This window comes from Diabrotica virgifera, chromosome 2 (assembly GCF_917563875.1).
Source record: "Diabrotica virgifera virgifera chromosome 2, PGI_DIABVI_V3a".
In the NCBI taxonomy this organism is placed as follows: Eukaryota; Metazoa; Arthropoda; class Insecta; order Coleoptera; family Chrysomelidae; genus Diabrotica; species Diabrotica virgifera.
Window position 1 is genome coordinate 247,391,448 of NC_065444.1, and position 24,430 is coordinate 247,415,877.

The following is a 24,430-nucleotide window of genomic DNA, read 5'->3' on the forward strand; positions in this document are numbered from 1 at the left end:
CGTTTTGCAGACGATACAGTAATAATAACAGATAACAACAATGATTTACAGAACGTAATGCAACGCCTTAATGAACGCTGTCATGAGTACGGACTGAAGATGAATTTAAAGAAAACTAAATGCATGATCATAACTAAATCAGCACACGTAAACATCCAATTAACTATTGAAGATACTGTGATTGAGAGTGTGGATAACTACAAATACTTAGGAACATGGATAACATCAAATGTAGACCAAACCAAAGAAATTAAGACACGTATTGAAATAGCACGTGCATCATTCATTAAACTTAAAAAGTTTCTTTGTTGTCGGGATATAAGGTTAGAACTACGCCTAAGGATGCTTCGATGTTACGTGTTCTCTACTCTTCTTTATGGCTTGGAACCGTGGACGTTGAAACAAGTCCATTTGAATAAGTTGGCCGCCTTTGAATTTTGGTGTTACAGAAGAATCCTACGAATATCATGGATTCAAAGAATGTCGAACGTGGAAGTAACTAGAAGGATAGGAAATCAACCGGAAATAATACTAACTATCAAAAGACGAAAACTTGAGTACTTGGGACATGTGATGAGAGGGCAAAAATACTCATTATTACAACTTATTATGCAAGGCAAAATCCGAGGAAAGCGAAATGTGGGAAGACGAAGAACATCCTGGCTTAAGAACTTACGGGAATGGTTCGAATGCAGTAGTGCAGAGATATTTAGAGCGGCAGTCAACAGGGTCCGCATTGCCATGATGATTTCCAACCTTCGATAGAAGATCGAACTTAAAGAAGAAGAAGCAACAGAATAGCGAAAGCCGCATGTCGATACCTTTTTTTTTGTTTCGAGATATCTTAAGAAACGTGTTAATTTTAAACCTAACCGTTACTGTCACCGGTAAACAAAGTTAAGGGAAGGTAGTGTGCTGTGGAAAAAACAAAGAAACATTTTCCAGATCTTAACTTATATAATTAATTAAAACAACAATAAGACAAACAACACTATAAAATATAACAAAGAAATAAAAACAACTACTTAGTGACGACTTAAATGTTCAAATTATTGCCCATCATTTTTGATTCAAGCATTTACTCTTTCAAGAGTAGATTGAACAGCAGTCTTAATTTCTGCTCTCGAAATGCTTTGAATTGGGTTTCGTATTCTCTGAATCATTGTTTTTCTAGTAGGTCTAGCTGCAAAAACAAGATCTTTAATCCGTTCCCATACCTAAATAAAAGTGAAATACCAAACCGTCCCCACACCAAACAAGTAAATCTGGTGATCAGATAATTGGACCCTTTCTTTTCGATAATGCTATTATTGGTGAACGCTATCTAATTTTTTTAAGGAATAAATTGCCTCTTCTTCTGGAAGATGTACCGCTAGCAGTTCGTAGGTCCATGTTGTTTCAGCACGATGGTTGTCCCGCGCATTTTTTAAGAGTAGTAAGATTTTTTAGATGAGTCATTCGCTGATAGATGGATAGGACGTGGATGCCTATTTTTGGCTAGCCAGATCACCAGATTTAACAGACTTTTATTTATGGGAGCGGATTAAAGACCTTGTTTTTGCCGTTAGGCCCACTACTCGGGAAAACATGATCCAGATAGTAGGAAACGCCATGCAAAGCCTTGCGAGAGCAGAAATTGAGACTGCTGATCAATGTACTCTTAAACAGTAAATACTTGCATCGAAAATTATGGGCCATAATTTGAACATTTGAGCCGTCACTAAGTAGTTGTTTTATTTCTTTGTTATATTTTATAGTGTTGTTTGTCCTATTGTTGTTTTAATTAATACACGTTGACATCTAAAAAATGTTTCTTTATTTCCACAGCACACTACCTTCTCTTAACTTCGTTTACCGGTGAAAGTGACAGTTATGTTTAAAATTTACACGTTTGTTAAGATATCTTGAGATAGAAAAAAGGTATAGACATGCGGTTTTCGCTATTATGTTGCTAATTTGATCTAATTTTGTAATAAAGGATTAAAAATGCATACGTATTTAATATTTTACAAAGAAAACTAGATTTCTGAAAATAATTAAATAACGCCTTCTAGCTGGCATATTACTTAATAGGCTGTTTTGAAATTATAACTCTTACATTGGTGAAAAACAGCTGTTTTCAATAAGACCAAATTTGCAAAAATCGATTAAGCAGAACCGGACTTACAGCGATTTTTTCATAACAAGGTTCCCACTCACCCCCACCTCTTATTTGCACAGGTAGACTTAAACGTGTGAAATAAAATATGCGCAGAATTTTATGAAGAATACGATGATCGGATTTCCAATGCCCTTTCGTTAGGCAAATTTTGTAAAATTTTGATTTTTTAATTTTTGATATTCAATTACGCCCTCTAGCGGTGAACCTACAATTATGAAAATAATTTCCAGGCTTTTCCCGGGGCAACTTCTGTTATAAATATTTGTTTTCTCAAAGTTGTACTATAAACAGTTCCTGAGATATGGCCGAGAGCCATTCTTTTTGGGACACCCGGTACATAATAGGATCTGAATATTGTACTTGAAAAAGAAGTTGTATTCGTAATTAGCAATTTCAAAAAGTTTCTTATAATATAAAATTTCAAAAAAAATTGCGTTTAAAATAAAATTTTAGATTTTCGTTGCGCCATATTGGATCCACCATTTTGTTGTTCAAAAAAATAATTATTTGTAATCAGCGACCTTAAATTAGCAAATTTTTTAATAAATACATATTGTGTTTTAATTGATACTTTCAATTTATTTTCGCCATATTGGATCCGCAATTTTGTTTAAATGTAAATTTTCGTAATCAGCGAAGCCAAAAACCGTTAAGTACGAAAGCAATTCCGAAGTGTATGAACAATGTGCACTAGGGTGCATCGAAAAAGGCGAAAAAAAATTTTTTTTGCAATGGAAAAGTAATATGTCGCAAAAGTTGCCCAATTAACTATTAGGTATTTTGTTAAAATCTAATTGAAATTGGAAAATATCTTCTTTTGTAAAATTCACTGTTCTGACTGTTCCTTAATGGTTTCATAAGTTTCATATATTTGTCATGATAGGCTTTTAAAAGCTGAACAAATATTGTATGTTAAATTATTGGAATTGAAGTGTTTTCCATGTTTCCTCCAATTTAATTGCAACCTGTTCGGCAACACCGGAAAATTCTGTCTCTTTCTTGGGGAGTTTTTTATCCTCTTCCAACCACAAAACTTCATCACTTGTTTATATTTTCGGTAAAACATTTTCAGGTATATTTGGTAGTTGCCCAAAAATGGGGCGGTTCACAGCACATTTTGATTTTATTCCCCACGGTCCTGGTTTATCTATTTTAAAAATCTTTAATTTACAAACAACAATAATAACAAAGTAACGCACTGCACCAAACATAAGCGTAAATTACACGCACGGACTCACAAAGCGGGAAATTTCAAAGGGGTTGGGAAGACTGAAAAACAAATAAAACTTTAAATATCGTTTAAATTTGAAATTGACAACATTTTAAGTTTTCTTAATTATTGTTGTCTGGGCAGATTTTCGGAGAATAGGCCATTTTTGGCAAAAGTTATTTACCAGCAATTTTATTGCTGGAATCGAATTTTATGATTGTAAATATTAATAATATAGGTATGCAAAGTCCGCAGACAGTGTGCTACTTTTTTTATAAGCAAAATGGCGCCCGAAAATCGTGTTTTTTTCAATTTTTGCTCTATAACTCCAAAGATTTTAACTTTACACCAAAAGCACCCAAATAAAAATTAACCGTAATTAAATTCTGCACAGTGACGTGTTTTCCCGATTTACTTCGACGACAGTTTTCCCGGAAAATGCGGGTTTTTCCAACAAAATCTTTAATTTTCAACTAAAATTTTAGATAAGTAATTGTTTATCAATGATTAAATAACTTGGTAATATAAAAGTTCTTAGCGTATAGATTATAATTCCAGAAGCCGATGGAAATTAAATGAACAGGTTAGCAACAATTGAATTGTTAATTAAAAATTTACGGTCGCTGTAATAACCACAATAATTATGATACATAAGAATAACTATGATTTTTGTATAAAAAGACACTATCTAATGTACTTTACGGAATTGAAATTGGACTATTTAGGCGACCTCAGGAATATTTTAAAATTATAAATAATTTTTTGGCTCATAAACAAATAGAATATCTCGGGAAATATTAAATTAAATTAAATCATGAAAACGGTATTGTAAAAAAAGCGGCAGGGCGCTTCTTTTAAAAGAAAAAGCGTTTAATTGTCATGAGTGGTTCCTGAGACACAACCGCTCAAAGTTGACCGGCATTTACGACAAATATATAAACAACAGGAGCATAATTTTTGAACCATCACCTTTTTATTTTTGTCCTCTTTTTTCACACCAATTTTCATATCTTTAAAAAACTCATAACATATATTATTATAATAAAAACTATCGATATTACGAGCAAAAATTGCCAAAAATAGCAAAATTTCAGTCAAAAATTAGGTTGGAGAAAATGTAATCTCAAAGTTCAAAATCGGTATACGTTAAAAAAATACATTTTCTCGGCTTTCCATGGAGCAATTTTCTTCATTCTTTTTTGTTCCCAAGTAACTCGAGTAGAGCCATCTAACTAACGCATTATTAAATGTCAAAGTTGATTTTGTTTTGTTACAATAAACTAATTTATTTATTATAACAAAAATTTTTAATTTGTTTAAATAAAGATTGTTTAAATAATTATACAGCTTTCAAATGAGAATATTTGTATTTTTAACGTTAAAAGGTACACTTGTAGTAAGTTTATCTAAAAAAAGTCTACAACTGGAAAAATATGTAGTTTTCTTTTCTTATAAATAAATTACTCTATTATAACAAAACAAAAGCAAGTTTGACATTTAATGATGCCTTAGATGGCTCTACTCGAGTTACTTGGGAACAAAAAAAGAATGAAGAAAATTGCTCCATGGGAAGCCGAGAAAACGTATTTTTTTTAACGTATACCGATTTTTAATTTTGAGATTACATTTTCTCCAACCTAATTTTTGATTAGAATTTTGCTATTTTTGGCAATTTTCACTCGTAATATTATAATAATATATGTTATGAATATTTTAAAGATATGAAAACTGGTGTGGAGAAAGAGGACAAAAATAAAAGGGTGATGGTTAAAAAATTATGATCCAATTGTTTATATCTTTGCCGTAAATGCCGGTCAACTTTGACCCGTTGTATCTCAGGAACCACTCATCACAATTAAACGCTTTTTCTTTTTAAAAGAAGCGTCCTGCCTCTTTTTTCCAATACTGTTTTCATGATTTAATTTAATGGAATATTTCCCCAGATATTCTATTTGTTTGTAAGGCAAAAAAATTGTTTATAATTTTAAAATATTCCTGCGGCCGCTTAAACAGTCCAATTTCAATTCTGTAAAGTAGATTAGATAGGTACAGTGTCTTTTTATACAAAAATCATAGTTATTCTTATGTATCATAATTATCGTGGTTATTATAGAGACCATAAATTTTTAATTAACAATTTTATTGTCGTTAAACTGTTTATTCAATTTCCATCGACTTCTGGAATTATAATCTATACGAAAAGAGTTTTTATATTCCCAAGTTATTTAATTATTGATAAACAATTACTTATCTAAAATTTTAGTTTAAAATCAAATACTTTGTTGGAAAAACCCGCATTTTCCGGGGAAAATTTTCGTCGAAGTGAATCGGGAAAAACACGTCTCAATGTAGAATTTAATTACGGTGAATTTTTATTTGGGTATTTTTGGTGTAAAGTTAACATCTTTGGAGTTATAGAGCAAAAATTGAAAAAAACACAATTTTTGGGCGCCATTTTGTTAATAAAAAAATTAGCACACTATCTGCGGACTTTGCATAGCTATATTATTAATATATACAATTATAAGATTCGATTCCAGCAATAAAATTGATGGTAAACAACTTTTCCTTGTATTTTGCTAATTAGCCCAGAGTATTGATCTTAGATCGAGTTAACACATATTTTATTCCAAATAAAATAAATTGAAATTTCCATAAAGATCAGATATTTAATAAAATTCAAGGTCACTGGGAGGCAGAAAATTCGTTTAGAAAAAAATAAAAATACTAATATGCTAAAATATAACACTAGCAACTTTTTCACGCTATTAGATATAACATATCCAACTTTTATTTTTTCGATGCACCCTAGTGTGCACTTTTAAAGGTTCATGACCACGTTTTTGGTATTTGGAACCATAGTGTGATGTTGGAGCGCCGCGGAACAGCTTTTATAAGTTTATTTAAGTATTCTTTATAATAGTGATCACTATTCTTTATTCATTTTTAACGTAGGTAAAGAATCTGTCATCTTCAGCTGCGATGATACTATTTACGTTCTCTCAGTGAAAAATGACAGGCTTCAGTATCAAGACACGTTGCTTAACGGAGACCAATGTAACTCGATATTCTTTTACGACAGCAAATATATCGTTGTCGGTGAGAAAACCATTACAATGTTTGGAAACCGTGAAAACCGTTACAAGAAAAAGGTTATTTTCGAAAATGAAGAAGTACAGACAAACGTATGCTCGACTCTCACGAATGACAACCAGTATTTGGTAGTTAGTACCGATCAGAATTTTGTGTATATATGGGATCTTGATCAGGAGAGGATTTTAAGGGAGTTCGAAAATAAAGGGTAAGTAAAATCTTATACATTTTATAAAATTTCTGAAATTATACTTTTTTTCTTTTTGAACTTTTATTTACAATCAACTTCTACATAAGAGTTTTGGTCTTATGTGAGTCTATTGACTCGTACTTTTTTGTAGAACTTGCTTGGAATTAACTCCATCCATCCCATCCATCCAATGGCACTACAGCCCAAATCGAGCCTTGGCCTCCTTCAATAAGCTTCTCCAATCATTTCGATTTACCGCTGTTCTATTCCATGAACGCGTTCCCAGGAAGTTCCTGGCATCCTCATCGACTTCGTCTTCCCATCTCTTTTTAGGTCTTCCAACCGGTCTTCTTCCCTGCATTCTTGCATTCAGCAATTTTCTGGGGATTCTATTCTCATGCATGCGGACCACGTGCCCTGCCCACCGTAATCTCTGTAGTTTAGTGTGTTGTGCTAGAGTTGGTTCGCTATATTGCTCGTATATTTCTCTATTATACCTAATTCGCCAGTTGTTATTTTCCCTTATTGGGCCCAGTATCCTACGTAATACTTTTCTTTCAAACACATCTAATGCATTGGCAGATTTCTGTGTCACCACCCATGTTTCGCAGCCATAACTTACTATGGGCCTGATTATTGTTTTATATACCCGGAGTTTTGTTTTCCGGTGTACGTCTCGCGATTTGAATATGTGGCCCATCGCGAAATAGGCTTTATTTGCCAGCACAAGCCTTCTATTTATTTCCGGTTCTTCTTCACTGCTTGCAACCAGATCCATTCCTAGGTACGTGAATCTATTCACATGTTCTATATCGTCAATAAATTGTTGTTGCGCCGGTCTATTTGATCTGGTTTGTATGAGTAGTTTTGTTTTATTTGTGTTTATTGCTAGCCCTACTGCTTCTGCACTCTGTTTCAACTCAACGTAGGTTTCTTCCGCTGCATTCATTGTTCTGCTCATTATGTTTATATCATCCGCGTATGCTGCTAATTGGGTAGATTTGTTTGTAAGTATGTTATTTCCGCTTACCGTCAACCGTCTAATTACATATTCAAGAACAAGATTAAAAAGCGTTGGAGCCAGTCCGTCGCCTTGTTTCAGTCCTTGCGTTATCGTAAACGCATCAGTGATCTGTCCTTGAATACATACTTGTGTTTCTGTTTCTGTCATTGTCATTTGCACTAGTCGTATTAATTTTGATGGTATGCCAAATTCTTCCAATATATTAGGTAGAATTGTTCTATCTATTGAATCATAGGCTTGTTTAAAATCTACAAAGAGATTGTAAACGTCCATGTCATATTCCCATGCTTTGGCTAGTATTTGTTTAACTGTAAATAGTTGGTCAATGGTAGATCTATTTTGCCTAAACCCTGCTTGATATTCCCCGATGATTTTTTCCGTGAGAGGTTGAAGTCTTCGATTAAGGATGTTTGTGAATATTTTGTATCCCGAACAAAGTAAAGAGATGCCTCTATAATTCTGACACAACAGTTTGTCTCCTTTTTTATGAATAGGGCAGATTATACTTTTCTTCCATTGTTGGGGGATTTCTTCTTCTATCCATATCTCTCGTATTAGCTGATACATCTGTTGTGTCAAATTCCTTCCTCCTTGCTTGAGTAGTTCTGCCGGTATTTTATCTATTCCCGGTGCTTTATGGCTTTTTTATATGTGGATTGCCGTTTGGACCTCCTCTAGCGTTGGGGGTCTAGTTAATTCATTTTCTTCTCCATCTTCCCCCAGCTCTTGTTGTTGTACCTCCTGCCGTGCCTGCTGCTGTCTCTGTTGTTGTAATGGTGGTTGTGCCCCTTTGTTTAATACTTCCTTAAAATATGTCATCCAGGTTATCTTAATTTCGTCCATATCGCTAATGATTTCTTGGAATTAACTCATATAATAATAATTGAGTTATCCTCCCACTCAAAAAGGTCCGGAACATTGTTTAAATAATCAAAATGTCAAAAAATGAAGGAAAAATTCGATTTTTTTCTTCGTTTTTTTATTGTAACTTTAAAAGTATTCACTACAGAGAAAAGTTGCACTGACAAAAAAGTTGCGTTATTAAATTTCCTACAATATAGGATTGGTTAAAAATTTAAAAAGTTGTCACCCTTATTGCAAAATAGCAATAATTGCGAAAAAAACCATAAAATACAAGTATTCGCATTTTACGGTTTTCAACCATTTATGCTACACTTAGGACCTTCATATTTTACCCAAAAAAACTTTATGACATAATAAAACAATACTGTAAATTTGATTAAGATTGGTTCAATAGATTTTGCAAAATAAATTTTGAAATCCAGGCTTTGCAAAAAAATATCATTTTTTCCAAAAAAGCAGATAGCAAGTTGATTTTTTTTACATATAGAAGAACACTGTACCTTTCATTTGCAATTTGTAAAATTAAAATCGGTTAACTACCACGGCGTCAGGAATTTTTTAAATAAACATTAATTTTTGGTGCTACGCGCAGGACAGCGGTGTTCGATTCACACAAGTTAATTTCCACCAAAATTTCTTTAAATCGTTATATAATATATTATTTTCAAAAAATTTGAAAAATCCTTTGTAAAAGGTATAAAAGGATCGGTACTCACCGGAGGGACCGCAGACGTTCGGAAACAATTAGCGTTTCTTTGCAAAGACAATGACGTCGACTTTGCAAAGTAACAAGACACTTACTCAACACACACACTACACATTACTCCCCTGACTTAGTGATAAGTTATACAATTACGTGGCTAAAGGTTCTAGTTCTAAACCAAAGCCAAAATCAGAGAGAAAAAAAAGGTATAAAAATTTTATTAAAATCCCTTTAAAGGGCTACATCACAACAAAACGTTTTCGATTTTTATAAATAATCATCATCAGTGTTAGATCTAAAAAATAAGTATATGTAACCGATTTAATGAATGTAAAGTTGTTATTTAAATTTTGACTAAGGTTAGAGCAAGTGGGTTATACTTACAAACTGGATGCTAGCTGAGCCACAAAAGAAAAATATTCGGGTAAAAACCCTTTAAATATAGCATAGATGCGTTAAAAGTGCATACTTTAATAAAATGCCTTATGATGGTCACATGGCAACTACGATAATGCCCTAAGGTAATGTAAAGAATTTCCCAACACGTGGGATCCAAATTGAGTTGTTTACATTCCAATGACTTAATGGCAACTTTTTTTTTTTTTTGTTTAATGTTTATTTTGCAATCTGTTACATCATACAATAACAATAAGCATACATGTTGATTGGTACAATGTCGTGAGAGAGAGTTTGTCCAATGATCCACTCTCTGTATGCACTTTTACATTCTTACATTTATGTTAAAAACAATAAAAATTTGTAACTTTACATTATTACATTGATATTAAAAAATAAAATAAAACTATCACAATTTAAAATTAATTTCATATGTACAATTATTGCTGTTGGAATGGTAGATCCAAGGGTGTTCTTATTTTCAGCCTTCGGGTTTCTTCGCTGTTGTCAAGCAGATTAATTGCCAGTGTGTTTGGATGTTGCTCTAAGCGTCTTAGGTAGTTTGTGCTAAGCTGTTTAGTCACTGCAGTAACTGTTGGCATCTCTAGATCATTATAAATGTCTCGGTTTGTTACGAACCAAGGAGCATCTACTATACTGCGCAGGGCTTTTGACTGGAATCTCTCGATGATAGCAATGTTCGATTTAGATGCTGTTCCCCATAACTGGATTCCATAGGTCCATACTGGTTTGAGAACGGTATTGTACGCTAGTAATTTGTTCCGCAATGATAATTGTGATTTTCTGCCAAGGAGCCAGTACAGCTTTTTCCATTTAGTATCCAGCTGCTTTCTTTTTTTCCATATGTGGGTACGCCAGGTTAGATGTTTGTCCAGGTGTATCCCCAAATATTTTACGCTGTCTGTTTTAGGTATTCGTTCATTGTTGAATGTAATGCTTGGCGTTTCACCATGGCATTTTGTGAATGTTATGTGTGCAGATTTACTTTCATTTATTGTAATTCGCCATTTCCTTGCCCACATTGCTATATTGTTGAGACTGGTTTGTAGCGTTGTCGCTGCTACTTCAGGATTTCTGTTTACTGCTAATATAGCTGTGTCATCAGCAAACGTAGAGGTGACTGTGTCATCAGTACATGGCAGATCAGCTGTGAAGAGTAGGTATAAGACTGGGCCTAAGACACTCCCTTGTGGGACTCCTGATTTGATGATGCGTAGTTTAGTTACTTCATTTTCGTATCTGACTCTGAAGTATCGTTCTTCTAAGTAGGATTTTAGAATCAAATATATTGTTGTTGGTAGCTGCTTTTTTAATTTGTAAAGGAGTCCCTCATGCCACACCTTGTCAAAGGCTTTGCTCACATCCAAAAAAGCTGATTCACAGTAACTTTTATCTTCGAATGCTTTGATGATTGTGTTAACAACACGATGTACTTGTTCTACTGTCGAGTGTTTCTGACGAAACCCAAATTGATAGTCTGGGATTAAGCTTTTTGCTGCGACAGTTTCCATCAGTCTCTTCATCAGTAACTTTTCCATTATTTTTGACAAGACTGGTAGTAAACTGATTGGTCGATAGGAGCTAGGTTCATTTGGCTGTTTTCCCTGTTTATGAATTAATATGATTTCTGCTACCTTCCATTGTGCAGGGAAGTACTTCAGTCTTAGAACTGCGTTGAAGAGTTGCGTCAACATAACGACTGCTTTTCTAGGAAGTTCTTTTAATATTTGGCCGGTAAGCAGGTCATAGCCAGGTGCCTTCTTGGGGTCTAGGTGATTTTTTATAACGTCGTAAGTTTCTTGTATTGTGAAGTTTTTAATAGGCTCCATTTGTTGCTCGTTTTCATCAAGGAATGCATATATTTCGTCGTCATTAATTCCGTTTGCAGGTGGTAACGGTTGAAATACTTCCTCCAAATATCTACCGAAAACTTCTACCTTTTCTCCATCTGTTTTGGCCCAGGTACCATCAGATTTTCTAATTGGTGGGATTTGATCTCGTGGCTGTTTTAGGTGTTTTGTGGCTTTCCAGAGACTATAGTTAGTATCGGCTGAGGTTGATAAGTTCTGTAGATATTCTGTAAATGATTTATTTTTGAGTCTTCTAAGTGTTTCTTTTAGTTGCCTTGCAGCTCGATTGTATCTTCGTCTATCATCTGGGTGCCTTGTTCTTTGCCAGGTGTTTCTTAGTCTTCTCTTTTCGTTAATCATCTCTCTGACATTTAAGGGGCAGTTTAGTTGTTTTTGCTTTGGTGTTGTGGTAGGGGTTGATTCCCATGCAGCCCCTTGGACCAGTGTTGTGAAGTACTCCACCGCATCTTCGAGTTCTTTTGCATTCTTTAAGGATATAGCTAGGTTTAGCTTTTCTTCAATTTTATCCCGGAATAGATCCCAATCAGTTTTGTTATTGCATAAGGTTATCGGTTTTTCTTTTAATACTACCGAAGAGTTAATTGTAGCAATTACTGGTGTATGATCAGAGGCAATATCAAAATTTGACTGTATGTCTAGGTATACTTGTGCAAAACCTTTTGTAATGAAGAAGTCTAGGCAGTCAGGTATTTTTCGATGATCTGTTGGCCAGTAGGTTGGTCGATATGTAGATAGATGGTCTAGTTTTAATTCCTGTTTTACTTGATGGAGTATTCTGCCTCTACCGGGTGCTGTAAGCCGAGATCCCCAGCTGGTATGTTTAGCATTGTAGTCACCCCCTGCTAGGAATCTATTGCCAAGACTTTTGAAGAGGTTGGTGAATGCTTCTTTGTTAGGTGGATAATTAGGAGGACAGTAGACAGCTGAAACCGCTATTGGCCCTATCCAATCCTCTATGACTAAGCTGACTGCTTGGAGGTATGTTTCTTCTACTTTGTCAGCCAAATGGTGTTTAATGCCATCCTTTATTAGGACCATGGCTCCTGCTCTTGCTAGTCTAACGGCATCAGGGTGAGCTGCATTATAACTGGTATATCCATATATCTTGAAATTAGTGTTAGAAGTTAGGTGGGATTCTGAGATTAGCATTATATCTATTTTATGAGACTCTAAAAATATCTGCAATTCATTTTTATGGTTCAATACACCATTAGCATTCCAAAGAGCAATTTTGAATAACTGTGCCATCTATACTCTAGTTTCCCTGTCTTGTTTTACCTCCAATCTTAGTTTTTTAACCTCTAGTATTAAGTCGTTGATTGAAGCTTGTTGTTTTTCAATTGTTAGCTGCAGTTGTCTGTTTTGTTGCTGGAGGTAATTGTTTTGGTGTTGTAGAAATGCTATTACTTGAAAATCATTTGCTGAGGCATTTGGTTGCGCGTTTGTGTTTGTTGGTAACACTACATGTTCTGCCGCAGCTTCTGCATACGTCATAGCTATTGACCTTTCTTCATTTGTGTTACTATGTTTTGTTATTTTGGCTGGTTGGGGTGTGTTTATTTTGCCAGGCGCACTTCTGTTTTGAGGAAATCTACGATTTATGATATCAAGATATACCTGGCACCCTTTGTAGTTTGATGGATGCGCTCCTCCGCAAAGAGAACATTTGGGTGGCTTACCATCCTCTTTTTTCTTTGTGCACTGTCTATAATCGTGTAGTCCTGCACATTTAACACATCGAAATTGCTGTGTACATTGATTTCTAGTGTGTCCATAATTCTGACATCTCTTGCACTGGACTATTTCTTGCTTTTTATATGGCATTTCGAATCTAACCACTGCATGCAGTAATATTTTGATGTCATAGATTTCTTTATTTTTTTCGTTTCGTTGGAGGTCTATAAAGAATAAGTTTTTTGGCTCCTTGGTTCGTTTGTCTCTAACATTCAATATTTGATGAACCATGTGACCTTTTTCTTTTAGCGCTGTTATTATTTCATTGGTGTCTGTACTGTGGTGGAGGTTTCTCAAAACTACTCGAAAAAGTTTTTCTTCTGGTAATTTGTATGTATGTCTTACAATCTTATTTTCATCCAGTAGTGTTTTAATTTTTTTATAATTTTCAACACTATTGGCTTGTATTTTCATTTTGTTATCGTAAAGTAAGCGATATGTAAAATCAGTTGTTACTGTTTCAATTAGCTTTAGCAGGTTTGGGGCATTTTTATTCACCCCGTATAGTATAAATGGTGGAATGCTTACTTTCTTTGTGGTACTTTTGTTGTCGTTTGTGGTTTCGTTTTGATCTCCCTCAGTATCTTGTAGTATATCAAAACGATTGCTCAGTTCAACTTTGTTACTTATGGTCATAGTTTTTGCTGATTTCGAGTTATTCTGTGGGCTGTCTCTGCTTCGTTTGCGTTTGCTCCGTGATTTTATTGTTTGGAATTGGTTTGGTTCGTAGAGCTCTTCTACTTCTGGTTCATTTTCTTTTGGTTCCTCAGAGAGTTTGATTTCATCATTTCGCTTAGAGACATGGCATGCTTTATTGATGGGAGTGTTTTGCGTTGGCAAATCCGGATATCTCGATGTTGATGGAAAAGACATCTGTTGTGGGACGTAGTTACCTGTAGTAGGTTGTTGGTATGCTAACTGTGTGGGTGGTTGTGTGTAATTTGCAGCAGTTGCCATTTGATCAACCAACATATTTGTTGTCTGTGCTTGAGATTGACCATATGCAATTTGTGGGTAATGTTGTTGAAAAAATAAAGCTTGTGGTTGGTGTGATTGTAGCTGGCTTTGGCCCTGCCATTGATTTTGGAGCGGAATGTTGTATGGATATTGTGGTATAAAATAATTTACATTATTGTTACCTTGAAAATTATGTGGATCCCCTGCAGACGGGCCGTCACTGGTTCCTTGCATCTCGTGAAAGTTGTTCAATTAAACATATACCATTTTTCTATTTAAAATTCCACACAATTAAATGATAAAAATTGTATATTTATCTGTTGTTTTATTTTTAACTGATAACGATAATGGCAATCAACAAAAACTGGATCTAATTTTCGAAGCAATCGCCGCTAACGATGTTGATACTACGAAAGCCAAAGCTGAACTTTAATGGCAACTAAATGCAAAATGAGTGATGTTTCTGAAAGGTGTCAAAGGACAAAGTGACAACGTGACGTAGAAGTTACCCTGTATTACCACAGCCAACCAGTTGTAATGAAAGATTTTTTAAAAACTTTCAACAGTAATTACAAACATCAACACAGTTGTGGCTATAATTACATATAAGTACCTTGATTATGTAAGATGTTGGTAGAGTAAAAAGGATTTTTATAATGCAAATAGAGAATTAGCCAGAATGTATGCAGCCATCTACACATAATTCAAATGAAGTTGATTTTTTTTTTTTTTTTTTTTTTTTATTAACAAAAATCGCATCAGCCAAATTGGCTATTAGCGAAACAATAGTGGTGAACAATAATTTTTAATACATTTGTGTTTTTATATATTGTATAAAATGTTAATTGCACTTAGGAACCTCTTTAAATTTGACATATTGCACTGTAGGCCTAAAATGTCACTCAGTTTGTTTGGTATATTGTACAATATGCGCTTTGGCGTTAATGCTGCGCAATTCTCCAATAAATGTTTGATTGTTAACTTTTCTTCACAGTTGTCACATCTTGGTTCTTGTTTGTAGGAAAAAACATGACTATTAGTTAATCGCGTATGACCCAATCGGAGTCGCGTTAATATTACCTGGTCTCTCCGGCTTGTTGGTAATGTTGGCCAGGGTTTTATCGATTTTTTAATTTCGCGTAGCTTGGCCGATGACACTTTCCACTTTTCTTCCCACATATACCGCACTTTACGTTTGACCGCCGCTTTCACATCCGCACTCGTAAATGTTTCCGTACACTCCGCACTATCACTAGTTGCAGCTTCTTTTGCAGCGTTGTCTGCCTCTTCATTTCCTTGAATTCCAATATGGGATGGTATCCAGAGGAATATGATAATTTTTCCATTCAGTTGAGCGGTATGAACTTCTTGTTTTATTTTGATAACCAAAGGATTAGATGGGTAGACATATTGGATTGACTGTACCGAACTTAGAGAGTCTGTGAGTATGATATATTTGGTATTACTGGACGCATTGACAGCAAGGGTGGCCTGGTATAGAGCGTATAATTCAGCAGAGTAAATAGAGTACTCTGAAGGGAGTTTGTATTTATTTGTTGATGTTGGGGTTATGACTGCAGCACCAGTGCCTTCATTTGATTTAGATGCATCGGTGTATACTTGTGTATACTCCTTGTAATTGCGGAGTATATCATTGAAGGCGGATTTGATTAACTGTGGGTTTGTTGAATGTTTATCGAAAGAAATGAGGTCTGTTAGGCACTGAGGGTTCTTTATTTGCCACGGAGGAATTGAGGACAGTTTGGAAGGAAAGCATTCTGGGAACGCATAGTTTATTTGATTTAAGTAGCTTCTAATTCTTGCGTAGAAGGGTTTGGCCGTTCTTGGTTTATTTATGAAGAGATTTGGGAACTTTTCTGTAAAACAATTTTGTATAGTAGGGTTTTTTGAGTTACACCTGATTTTTGCGGCGTATGCTACACTTAAATAAACTCTTCTGTCTTCTAAGGAGGGTTCTCCAACTTCACAATACAGACTTTCGATTGGTGTTGTGCGAAAAGCTCCAGATATTATACGTAAAGCGAGATTGTGAAGACTGTCAAGTTTTTTCAGCAGCGTCTTAGCCGCTGTAGAATACACAGTAGACCCATAATCTAATTTTGATCTGATTAATGTTCTGTATAACATTAAAAGTGTTTGGCGATCCGCACCCCATTCTTTATTGGCCAGAGTTTTTAGAAGATTTAGTCGCTTGTGACAAGATAACATCAGATTTGTTATATGAAGTTTCCAGCTTAAGGTTTCTTCGAATGTCATGCCCAAGAACTTAATTGACGTTGCACGCTTTAGGTTTTCATCACATAGTCTTAGGTTGGGGATATTTGTGACGTTTCTCTTTGAAAACAAGATGAAGCGAGTTTTTTCAGCGGAAAAACAGAAACCTGTTTTTTGTGACCAGATTTCTAAGTCTTGTATAAAGTTCTGTGTATGACGAAATATATTTTGTATATTTTTACCTTTGCAGAAAACTACAAGATCATCTGCGTAGACTCGTGCCTTTACAGGCGATTTTAGGTTTTTGAGGATATCATTGATTGCCACTATGAAGAGAGTAGGACTTATAACCGAGCCTTGAGGGATACCATTTTCTGGATACATTATATCTGATGTTATGTTATTTGTCCTAACTCTGAAAGTTCTATTTTGAAGGAAATTTTTAATAAAGAATAGGCTGTGACCTTGAATGTTCCAACTATGTAATTTTTTTATTATATAGTCGTGCCAGGCTGTATCGAAAGCTCTTGATATGTCAAAGAAAACCGCTAGACATTTACCCCCTAGTGCGAATGCTTCAGAAATGTCACTCTCCAAATCTATGATATTATCTATAGTTGACCTTTGGTCTCTAAAACCACTTTGTTCTGGAATAATCAAATCTTGTCTCTCCAAGTGCCATCTTAGTCTATTGTTAATAATCTTTTCTAGTAACTTACACATGGCGCATGTTAAAGATATCGGTCTGTATGACTCGGGACTTGTCTTAATACTATTAGGTTTTTGTATAGGTATTACTATGGATTCATGCCATTTTTCAGGAAATTTGTGTTGAAGCCAAATAATGTTAAACAGATCTAGAAGTTGTTTGTGAGCGCTCGCTGGAAGGTGTTTAATAAAAATACTAGGAATATCGTCCGGGCCAGCGCTAGTTTCTTTAATATTTGATAATGCTTCCGTATACTCTAATTGAGAAATGGGTAAATTTAACGGTTCATCTGTGTTAGGAGTAATGCTAATTTTCTTATTTTCTTCATGTTGTTTGTAATTAATGAAAGATTTTTTATAATTAATATTACTGGATCGGTTTTTGTATGTGTTAGCAAGGATTTTAGCAATCTCAGTATTACTAGTAACTGCCTTTCCATTTCTCTCGAGGCTTTTGATATTCTGATTGCTGTTTAATCCAGATATTCTTCTGACTTTGTTCCATACTTCAGTCATGGGAGTGTTTGCATTTAACGTTGATACATATTGAGTCCATGACTGGCGTTTGGCATTTCTAGTTGTCTTCTTGGCTATTGCACGTTGTTTTGTATATTCAATTTTATTCTCGAGAGTCTTGTAGCGCTTGTATTTGTTAAAAGCTCTTTTGCTAGATTCAACTGCTGTTTTGCATTCATGGTTCCACCATGGGACGGGGTTGCGTTGTTTTATGTATGAAGTTTTTCCTATTGCTCTTTCTGCTGCTTCTGTGATAATGGTAACAATGTTCTTAAGGGTCTCGTCTATGTTTGAGGTGCTTTTAAATGTGGTCATACTGCTTTCGACTAAATTTGAAAAAAGATTCCAGTTAGGATTTTTTAAATTCCATTTTGGGGTAAATGTCCGTCCACGTTGGTTTTTGTTGTTATGAATAAAAATTGGGTAGTGATCACTGTTATACAAGAAATCCAGCCTATCCCAGGTGAGCTGTGGGGTCAGACCTGGTTCGCATATCGTAAGGTCTATACATGAAGATTCACCGTTCTGTATATTAAATCTAGTGGGTCTGCCGTCGTTTAAGACTGAAAGGTTGGACTGTTCAAATATCTCTTCCAGCAATCTTCCTCTGGTATTTATAGTAGAAGAGCCCCATGAAAAGTTGTGAGCATTAAAATCGCCCAAAATAAGCCTGGGTTGGGGAATTTGTTGTAAGAGTTCAGTTAATGCTTCTGAGTCTACTTGCGTTGATGAAGGTAAGTATAAGTTACAAACGTAGATATTTGGACTCGAGTTAACTTTAATGCAAATTGCTTCTAGATTAGTTTGGAGAGGAACTACTGTAGTTTCAATTGACTTTTTTACAAAGATAGCTACTCCACCACTGGCTTTATCTTGGTTAGTTCTGTTTTTGCAGTAATTTTTAAATTTTTTTAAAGCTTGTATGTTTTCATTTTTGAAATTAGTCTCCTGAAGACAAATTATATCTGGATTGTGTCTGGACAGAATTATTTGGAGCATTGGAAGGTTATTATAGAAACCGTTAATGTTCCACTGCAAAATTGATGAGAAGCCCATTTATAATAAATAAAACTGAAATTTGGGATTGTCACAGAAGTTCATGACTCTATTCTTGAGAAAACTCACTTTCAGTCTCTGATGCCTCAGTATCCGAGTAAGCCATCTGTAAATGCTTCAATAGTTTCTTTCTAATTTTTGTACATCTAGCTTTAATCGATCTTTGTTTGAAATACGGGTATATTGCTGTTAGCATTTTCACTAAAGCTTCAAATTCGCTAGTGTAGTTTTTTATGATGCTGACTGGGTCCTGTGCACCATAAACATTTTCAAATAGATCGGATATTTGATCAAAATCAAGAACAAATGAAGGGTTTTGCTCTGAGATGAATGCCTTGGTCGGTTCCATGAGTACGTGAGTTGGAGTCTTTCCCTTACTTTTCTTTGGTTTTTTAGCTGGAGCAACATTAGGTTTAACAAATGGTTCAAGACTTTGGTTTTCTGAATTAGCATCTTGCGCTAGAGGAGGTGTAACAATGTCATCCAAACTGCGTTTTGAGCTATTTTGTGTGGACTGGGTTGTATCTATATTGATAATTGGTTGTGAGGTTGGAGTTTTTGAGGGGTTGGTTGAAAGTATTTCGGAAGGTATGGGTTGCGAAGATGATTGGGAGTGGGGGTTTTGGTTATAATTTTCAGAAACTGATTCTTGGATTGTTTTGCAATTTGCTGCAGTGTGGCCTGGCCTTTTACATGAAAAACAGATCAAGGAATCTTGTGCAAAATAAATTCTATAGTTGGTGTTATCATAATTCATTAATATGGATTCAGGTATTGGGGCAAGCGGTGGTGTGATAAAGATTTGTCGTCTAAAACTATAAATGTGGTTGAATTCCGGCAAACCGGCGCTTATCTTGAGAAATGACATGGGAGACATGGGTTGAAGGCCCAATTTTTCAATTTCTTGAATTAATACAGCATGCGGTATGGAGGGACAAGCGTTTGACAGAATTAGCCTTTGTGATGGAGTGATTAGTTTGCGTGCTTGGACTTTTTGGTTATTAATTTCTATGGATCCTCCATAGTTATTCATGAAATTTTCAACGACATTTTTGTTTGCAAGGTACATACACACTCTGTTGTTAGAAAGCCTTGAGGAAAATAGGATATTTTTGGGCTCGATCAACTTTCCTAGTGAAATCAGATAATCTTGAAGTTTAAGGTTTTCAATGGATGGGAATACAATGGCTTGTTCTTTTGTTGGAAATTGTTGTTCAATCAAAGCAGTAGAATAAGTTTTAGTAGTGTTTTCCATTTGGGCGCTCCTGTAGTCAGAAGTCCCGGCAGTCGGATTTGACATATTTTATTTATTATTCAAAACTAAGTAAATCCTGAAATACGGACCTGTCTTACAACAGGTGATTTTATCATGTCGTTATAGATAACGAATAAACGTGTTTAGGGTTTTTTGTATCAAACCGACTTCTGATAAATAATAAATTCCAGTGAAATAACTTGGCTTTATATAATTTTAAAGAGTACTTACGTACAATAATTGAACGCACTATAATACACTTATATATGCGAAAATAAAATTTTTTTACTCATTAGCTACTATCTAAATAACTATTTTGTTTGGAGCTGACAAATACGCACCAACTAGTATACCTGCCAGGACCGAACTCCATGAAGTTGATTTAATTAGAGGATAATGGATCCATTTATGTTAAAGAACATCTGGGACCAAACAATTAAGTGGAAAAAATTTTTGCTAAGATGTTTAATTTATATGAATAGGTTGATGATTGTGGTTCGTATTGAAGTAGAAAATTGAATTAAGTCCAACTGCGTTGATGAAAATTTAATTTGCTATGAATTAAAAGGGGTGTTGATGGTTCAATTGTACTAATTTTCTTCTTCTTCTACGGCACTACAGCCCAAATTGAGCCTTGGCCTCCTTTATTTTTTGCCTCCACCCTTGCCTGTCTGTGGCTGCTCTTCTCCATACACGGACTCCTAAAAGGGCTTGTGCGTCGCTGTTTACTGTGTCTTCCCAGCGCTTTCGTGGCTTCCCAACCGGTCTCTTTCCTTGCATTCTAGCATTCAGTGCTCGTTTTGGTAGCCTATCCTCTCCCATTCTTATCACATGTCCGTAATGAAGTCTGGCAGGGGCGTTTCCTTATAAAGTTGATAAAGCTCGTTGTTGTATCGACTTCTGAAGATTCCGTTTTCCCTCATAGGTCCTAGTATTCTCCTAAGTACTTTCCTTTCGAATGTGTCGAGTTTGTTTTTGGATGTTTCTTTCAGGACCCAGGCTTCACTGCCATAGTATGTTATTGGTCGAATTAAGGTTTTATAGATTATCATCTTTGTATTTCGGTGGATACTTTTAGACCGAAATATATGGGAGAGGGCAAAATAAGCTCTGTTTGCCTGCGTTATTATCTTCCGTATTTCTCCATCTTCTGATCTGTCGGCATATATTTCTACTCCCAGGTATGTAAACTTTTCAACCGTTTCAATGTCATCTTCATGTATAATGTTTTCTGGGACTATATTTCTTCTCGTCTGAGTCATTATTTTTGTTTTTTCTGTGTTAATTTCCAGACCTAGCCTTTTTGTTTGTGTTTTTAACTCTGCATATGTTTCCTGTGCTCCTGTTGATGTTCTACTCATAATATTAATATCATCAGCATAAGCGGCCAGTTGAACCGTTCGGTTGGTCAGTAAATTTCCTCGTCCAGTTTGAATTTGCCTAACCGCATACTCCAGTGCCAGGTTAAACAATGTTGGGGCCAGCCCATCTCCCTGCTTTAGTACCTGCGAAATGTTGAAAAAGTCTGGCCGGTGGTTTTTTATTCGTACACATGCCTGAGTTTCATCCATTGTGGCTTTAATAAGTCTTATTATCTTGTGTGGTATTGCCAATTCAGCCAATATAGTATAGTTTGTTCCTTTTGACTGAGTCGTATGCCTGTTTGAAGTCTACAAACACGTTGTGAACATCAATATCGTGTTCCCATGATTTGCTTAAGATCTGTTTGACTGTAAATATTTGATCCAGTGTCGATCTTCCCCATCGGAAGCCCGTCTGATACTCTCCAATAATAGTTTCTGCTAGTGGTTGAAGCCGCTGGTTTATAATACGCGTGAGGACTTTATATGCTGTACATAGTAGAGGGATTCTACGGTAGTTTTTGCACTGGAATTTGTCTCCTTTTTTATAGATCGGGCATACTATACTTTTCTTCCAGTCGTCGGGTATTTTCTCTTCTTGCCATACGTCTTTGATTAGCGCGTGGATGTGACTTGCTAGGTGGTCGCCACCTACCTTATCTAGTTTTGCTGGTATTTCGTCAACTCCTGGAGCTTTATTGTTTTTCTGGGCCTTAATGGCTTCGAGAACTTCCTCTATGGTTGGAGCTTCTACTCCATTCTCTTCTACGCAGATCATACCCATTTCATCTTCCATGTCTACTTGAGTTCCAAGTAGTGTCTGAAAATAATGCTTCCAGGTTTCTGTGACTTTCTGTTGGTCACTGATTATTTGCCCACTTTCATCTTTACATAGACTTGTTTGAGGTTTATACCCACTTTTTATCTTTTTTAGGTATTCGTAAGCCCCTCTAATTTCGTTGTTTTTGAAATTTTCTTCCATTTTTTCTATTTGTCCATTTTCATAGGCCCTCTTTTTACTTCTACATATCTTGTCTGCTTTCCGTCTTGCGACTTCAAATAATGTTCGTCTTTCCCGTGTTCTTCTTGTTATGTACATTTTGTGTGCTTCATTTCTTTCCTCTATTGCTTGTCTGCACTCGTCATCAAACCATGCTGCTCTTCTCGCCTTTTTCTTGTTTCCCAGGGTGGACGCTGCTGCTGTCAGTACTGCTGTTTTGATATTAGTCCATTTGCCCTCTATGGAGTGCAGTTCTAGCGTCCTTAACTCATTTGCGACTTCTTGTTCGAACTTCTCTTTACATTTCTGAATCTTCAGTTTTTCCAGGTCCAGTTTGTTTGTTCTTTGTTGTCTTTCGTTTCTTTCCCTGTTAACTCTGCATCTAAATTTGGTTTGTACTAAAAGTTGGTCTGATCCACAGCATGCTCCTCGTCGTGTTCTCACATCGGAGATACTACTGGCTGCCCTTTTGTCTATCGGCACATGGTCAATTTGATTGGTTGTGGTTCCATCTGGTGAAATCCATGCCATTTTGTGTATGTCTTTATGTGGGAAGCATGTGGAACTTATAACCATGTTTTTACTGGTGGCAAAATTGATCAAAAACTCCCCATTCTCGTTTGTTTCATTGTGAAGAGAGTGTTTCAGACGGTTGTTGTTTCATTGTACTAATAGGGGGAGGAGATTAAAGATTTAATTTATAGGCCAGTAACCTATTCTTGTAAAAAAGTACTACTTCGAAACCTTCAGATAGGCCTCGGAATTTCATATCTTACAAAGGGAATATTCAGATTATCGTGAATCGTGAGATTACTGACATACCAGAGTGCTCCAGTAATTGATCTAAGGACTTTCGATTGAAATCGCTGTATGGTTGTGAAGTGTGTTAATTTAGCGCATTCCCAGAGATGGATACCGTACATCCAAACTAGTTTCAATACAGTTTTGTGTAAGAGTAATTTATTATTTAATGACAATTTGGATGTCCTATCAATGAGCCAGTACATTTGTCTGAACTTGAGATCCAACTGCCTGCGTTTCATTTGGAAGTGTTTATTCCTTGTTAGCCTTTGATCGATATACGATCAAAGGCACATATTTCACGTCTGTGCTGACGGAGATGATTTCCCGAAAGACATATTTCCCGGCGGGTGGTAAATGTTAATTTTATTGACTTTCTTTCATCGGTTTTAATTCTCCTTTGATTTTACCATTCTGCGAGTAGGTTTAGGTGGGTTTGGAGATGTGAAGATACATCTACTGGATTCTCACTAATTGATAATACAGCTACGTCATCTGCAAAGATGCAATATTGTAGTAATGTGTGTTTCTGATAGATTCGCTGTGAAAATCAGGAAAAGTAGTGGATCCAAAAACGCTGTCTTGTGGGACCCCTGATTCGATGGTACAGATGGTAGATTCTGCGCTACCATGTCTAACGGAGATGCTTCTTTTGGAAATATATGATCTGAGTATGAGATAGTAGTTACTCAATAGAGTATATTTTAATTTAAAGAGCCGCGAGGGTGCCATACTCTATCGAAAGCCTGGGAGACGCCGAGAAATACAGCGTTGCAATATTTCTCTTCTTCGAGGTTCTTTGCAATTTCAGTAATTATCCTATTAGTCGGAGAGATAGAAGCGGATTTTGTGCGTGATAAGTAATATGGAAAAACTATACAAGGATATATTGAATTAGTTGTGTACATGACTTTCACCAACGGCCGGAAACCAGAGTTGGGGCCGAGGGTAGTTTTAAGGGGTCAAAGTCGCGGATTTTATTTTTTTTTTTTATGACGCTCATGATCGAGATAGTGCACCAAAATTTGGGAATAAGTAGGTCATGACGTAACTAAGTAAAATCTCTAGGGGCGGAGCGCTGCGTGGCCGACAATGGGGTGGGGTAGGGGTGAATATAAAAAATATAAAGGGTTTTTTGCGACGTTCGTGATTGAGATAGTGGACCAAAATTTGGGAATAAGTAGATCATGACATTACTAAGTAAAATCCCCAGAGCCGGAAACCAGAGTTGGGAATGAGGGTAGTTATAAGGGGTCAAAGTCACCGTTTTTATT

General features: G+C 35.7%; 2 protein-coding genes across 4 annotated transcripts in view; one reads left to right on the top strand and one right to left on the bottom strand.

Annotated features, from left to right (window-relative positions):
• LOC126880520 (apoptotic protease-activating factor 1-like) overlaps positions 1 to 24,430 on the top strand; it is a 155,439-nt gene that overhangs the window by 99,962 nt on the left and 31,047 nt on the right. For all 3 annotated transcript variants that reach the window (XM_050644421.1, XM_050644422.1, XM_050644423.1), the window contains one exon: positions 6,327 to 6,672. In XM_050644421.1, coding sequence (XP_050500378.1) covers positions 6,327 to 6,672 — 346 coding nt within the window. The remainder of the gene's footprint in view (positions 1 to 6,326; positions 6,673 to 24,430) is intronic.
• LOC126880522 (uncharacterized) lies at positions 14,951 to 20,360 on the bottom strand. Its single transcript, XM_050644425.1, has 2 exons — positions 20,261 to 20,360; positions 14,951 to 15,727 (listed from the first exon to the last, which is right to left on the bottom strand). Exons 1-2 carry the CDS (start codon positions 20,285 to 20,287, stop codon positions 15,047 to 15,049), a joined length of 708 nt encoding a protein of 235 aa, XP_050500382.1. The 5' UTR covers positions 20,288 to 20,360; the 3' UTR covers positions 14,951 to 15,046.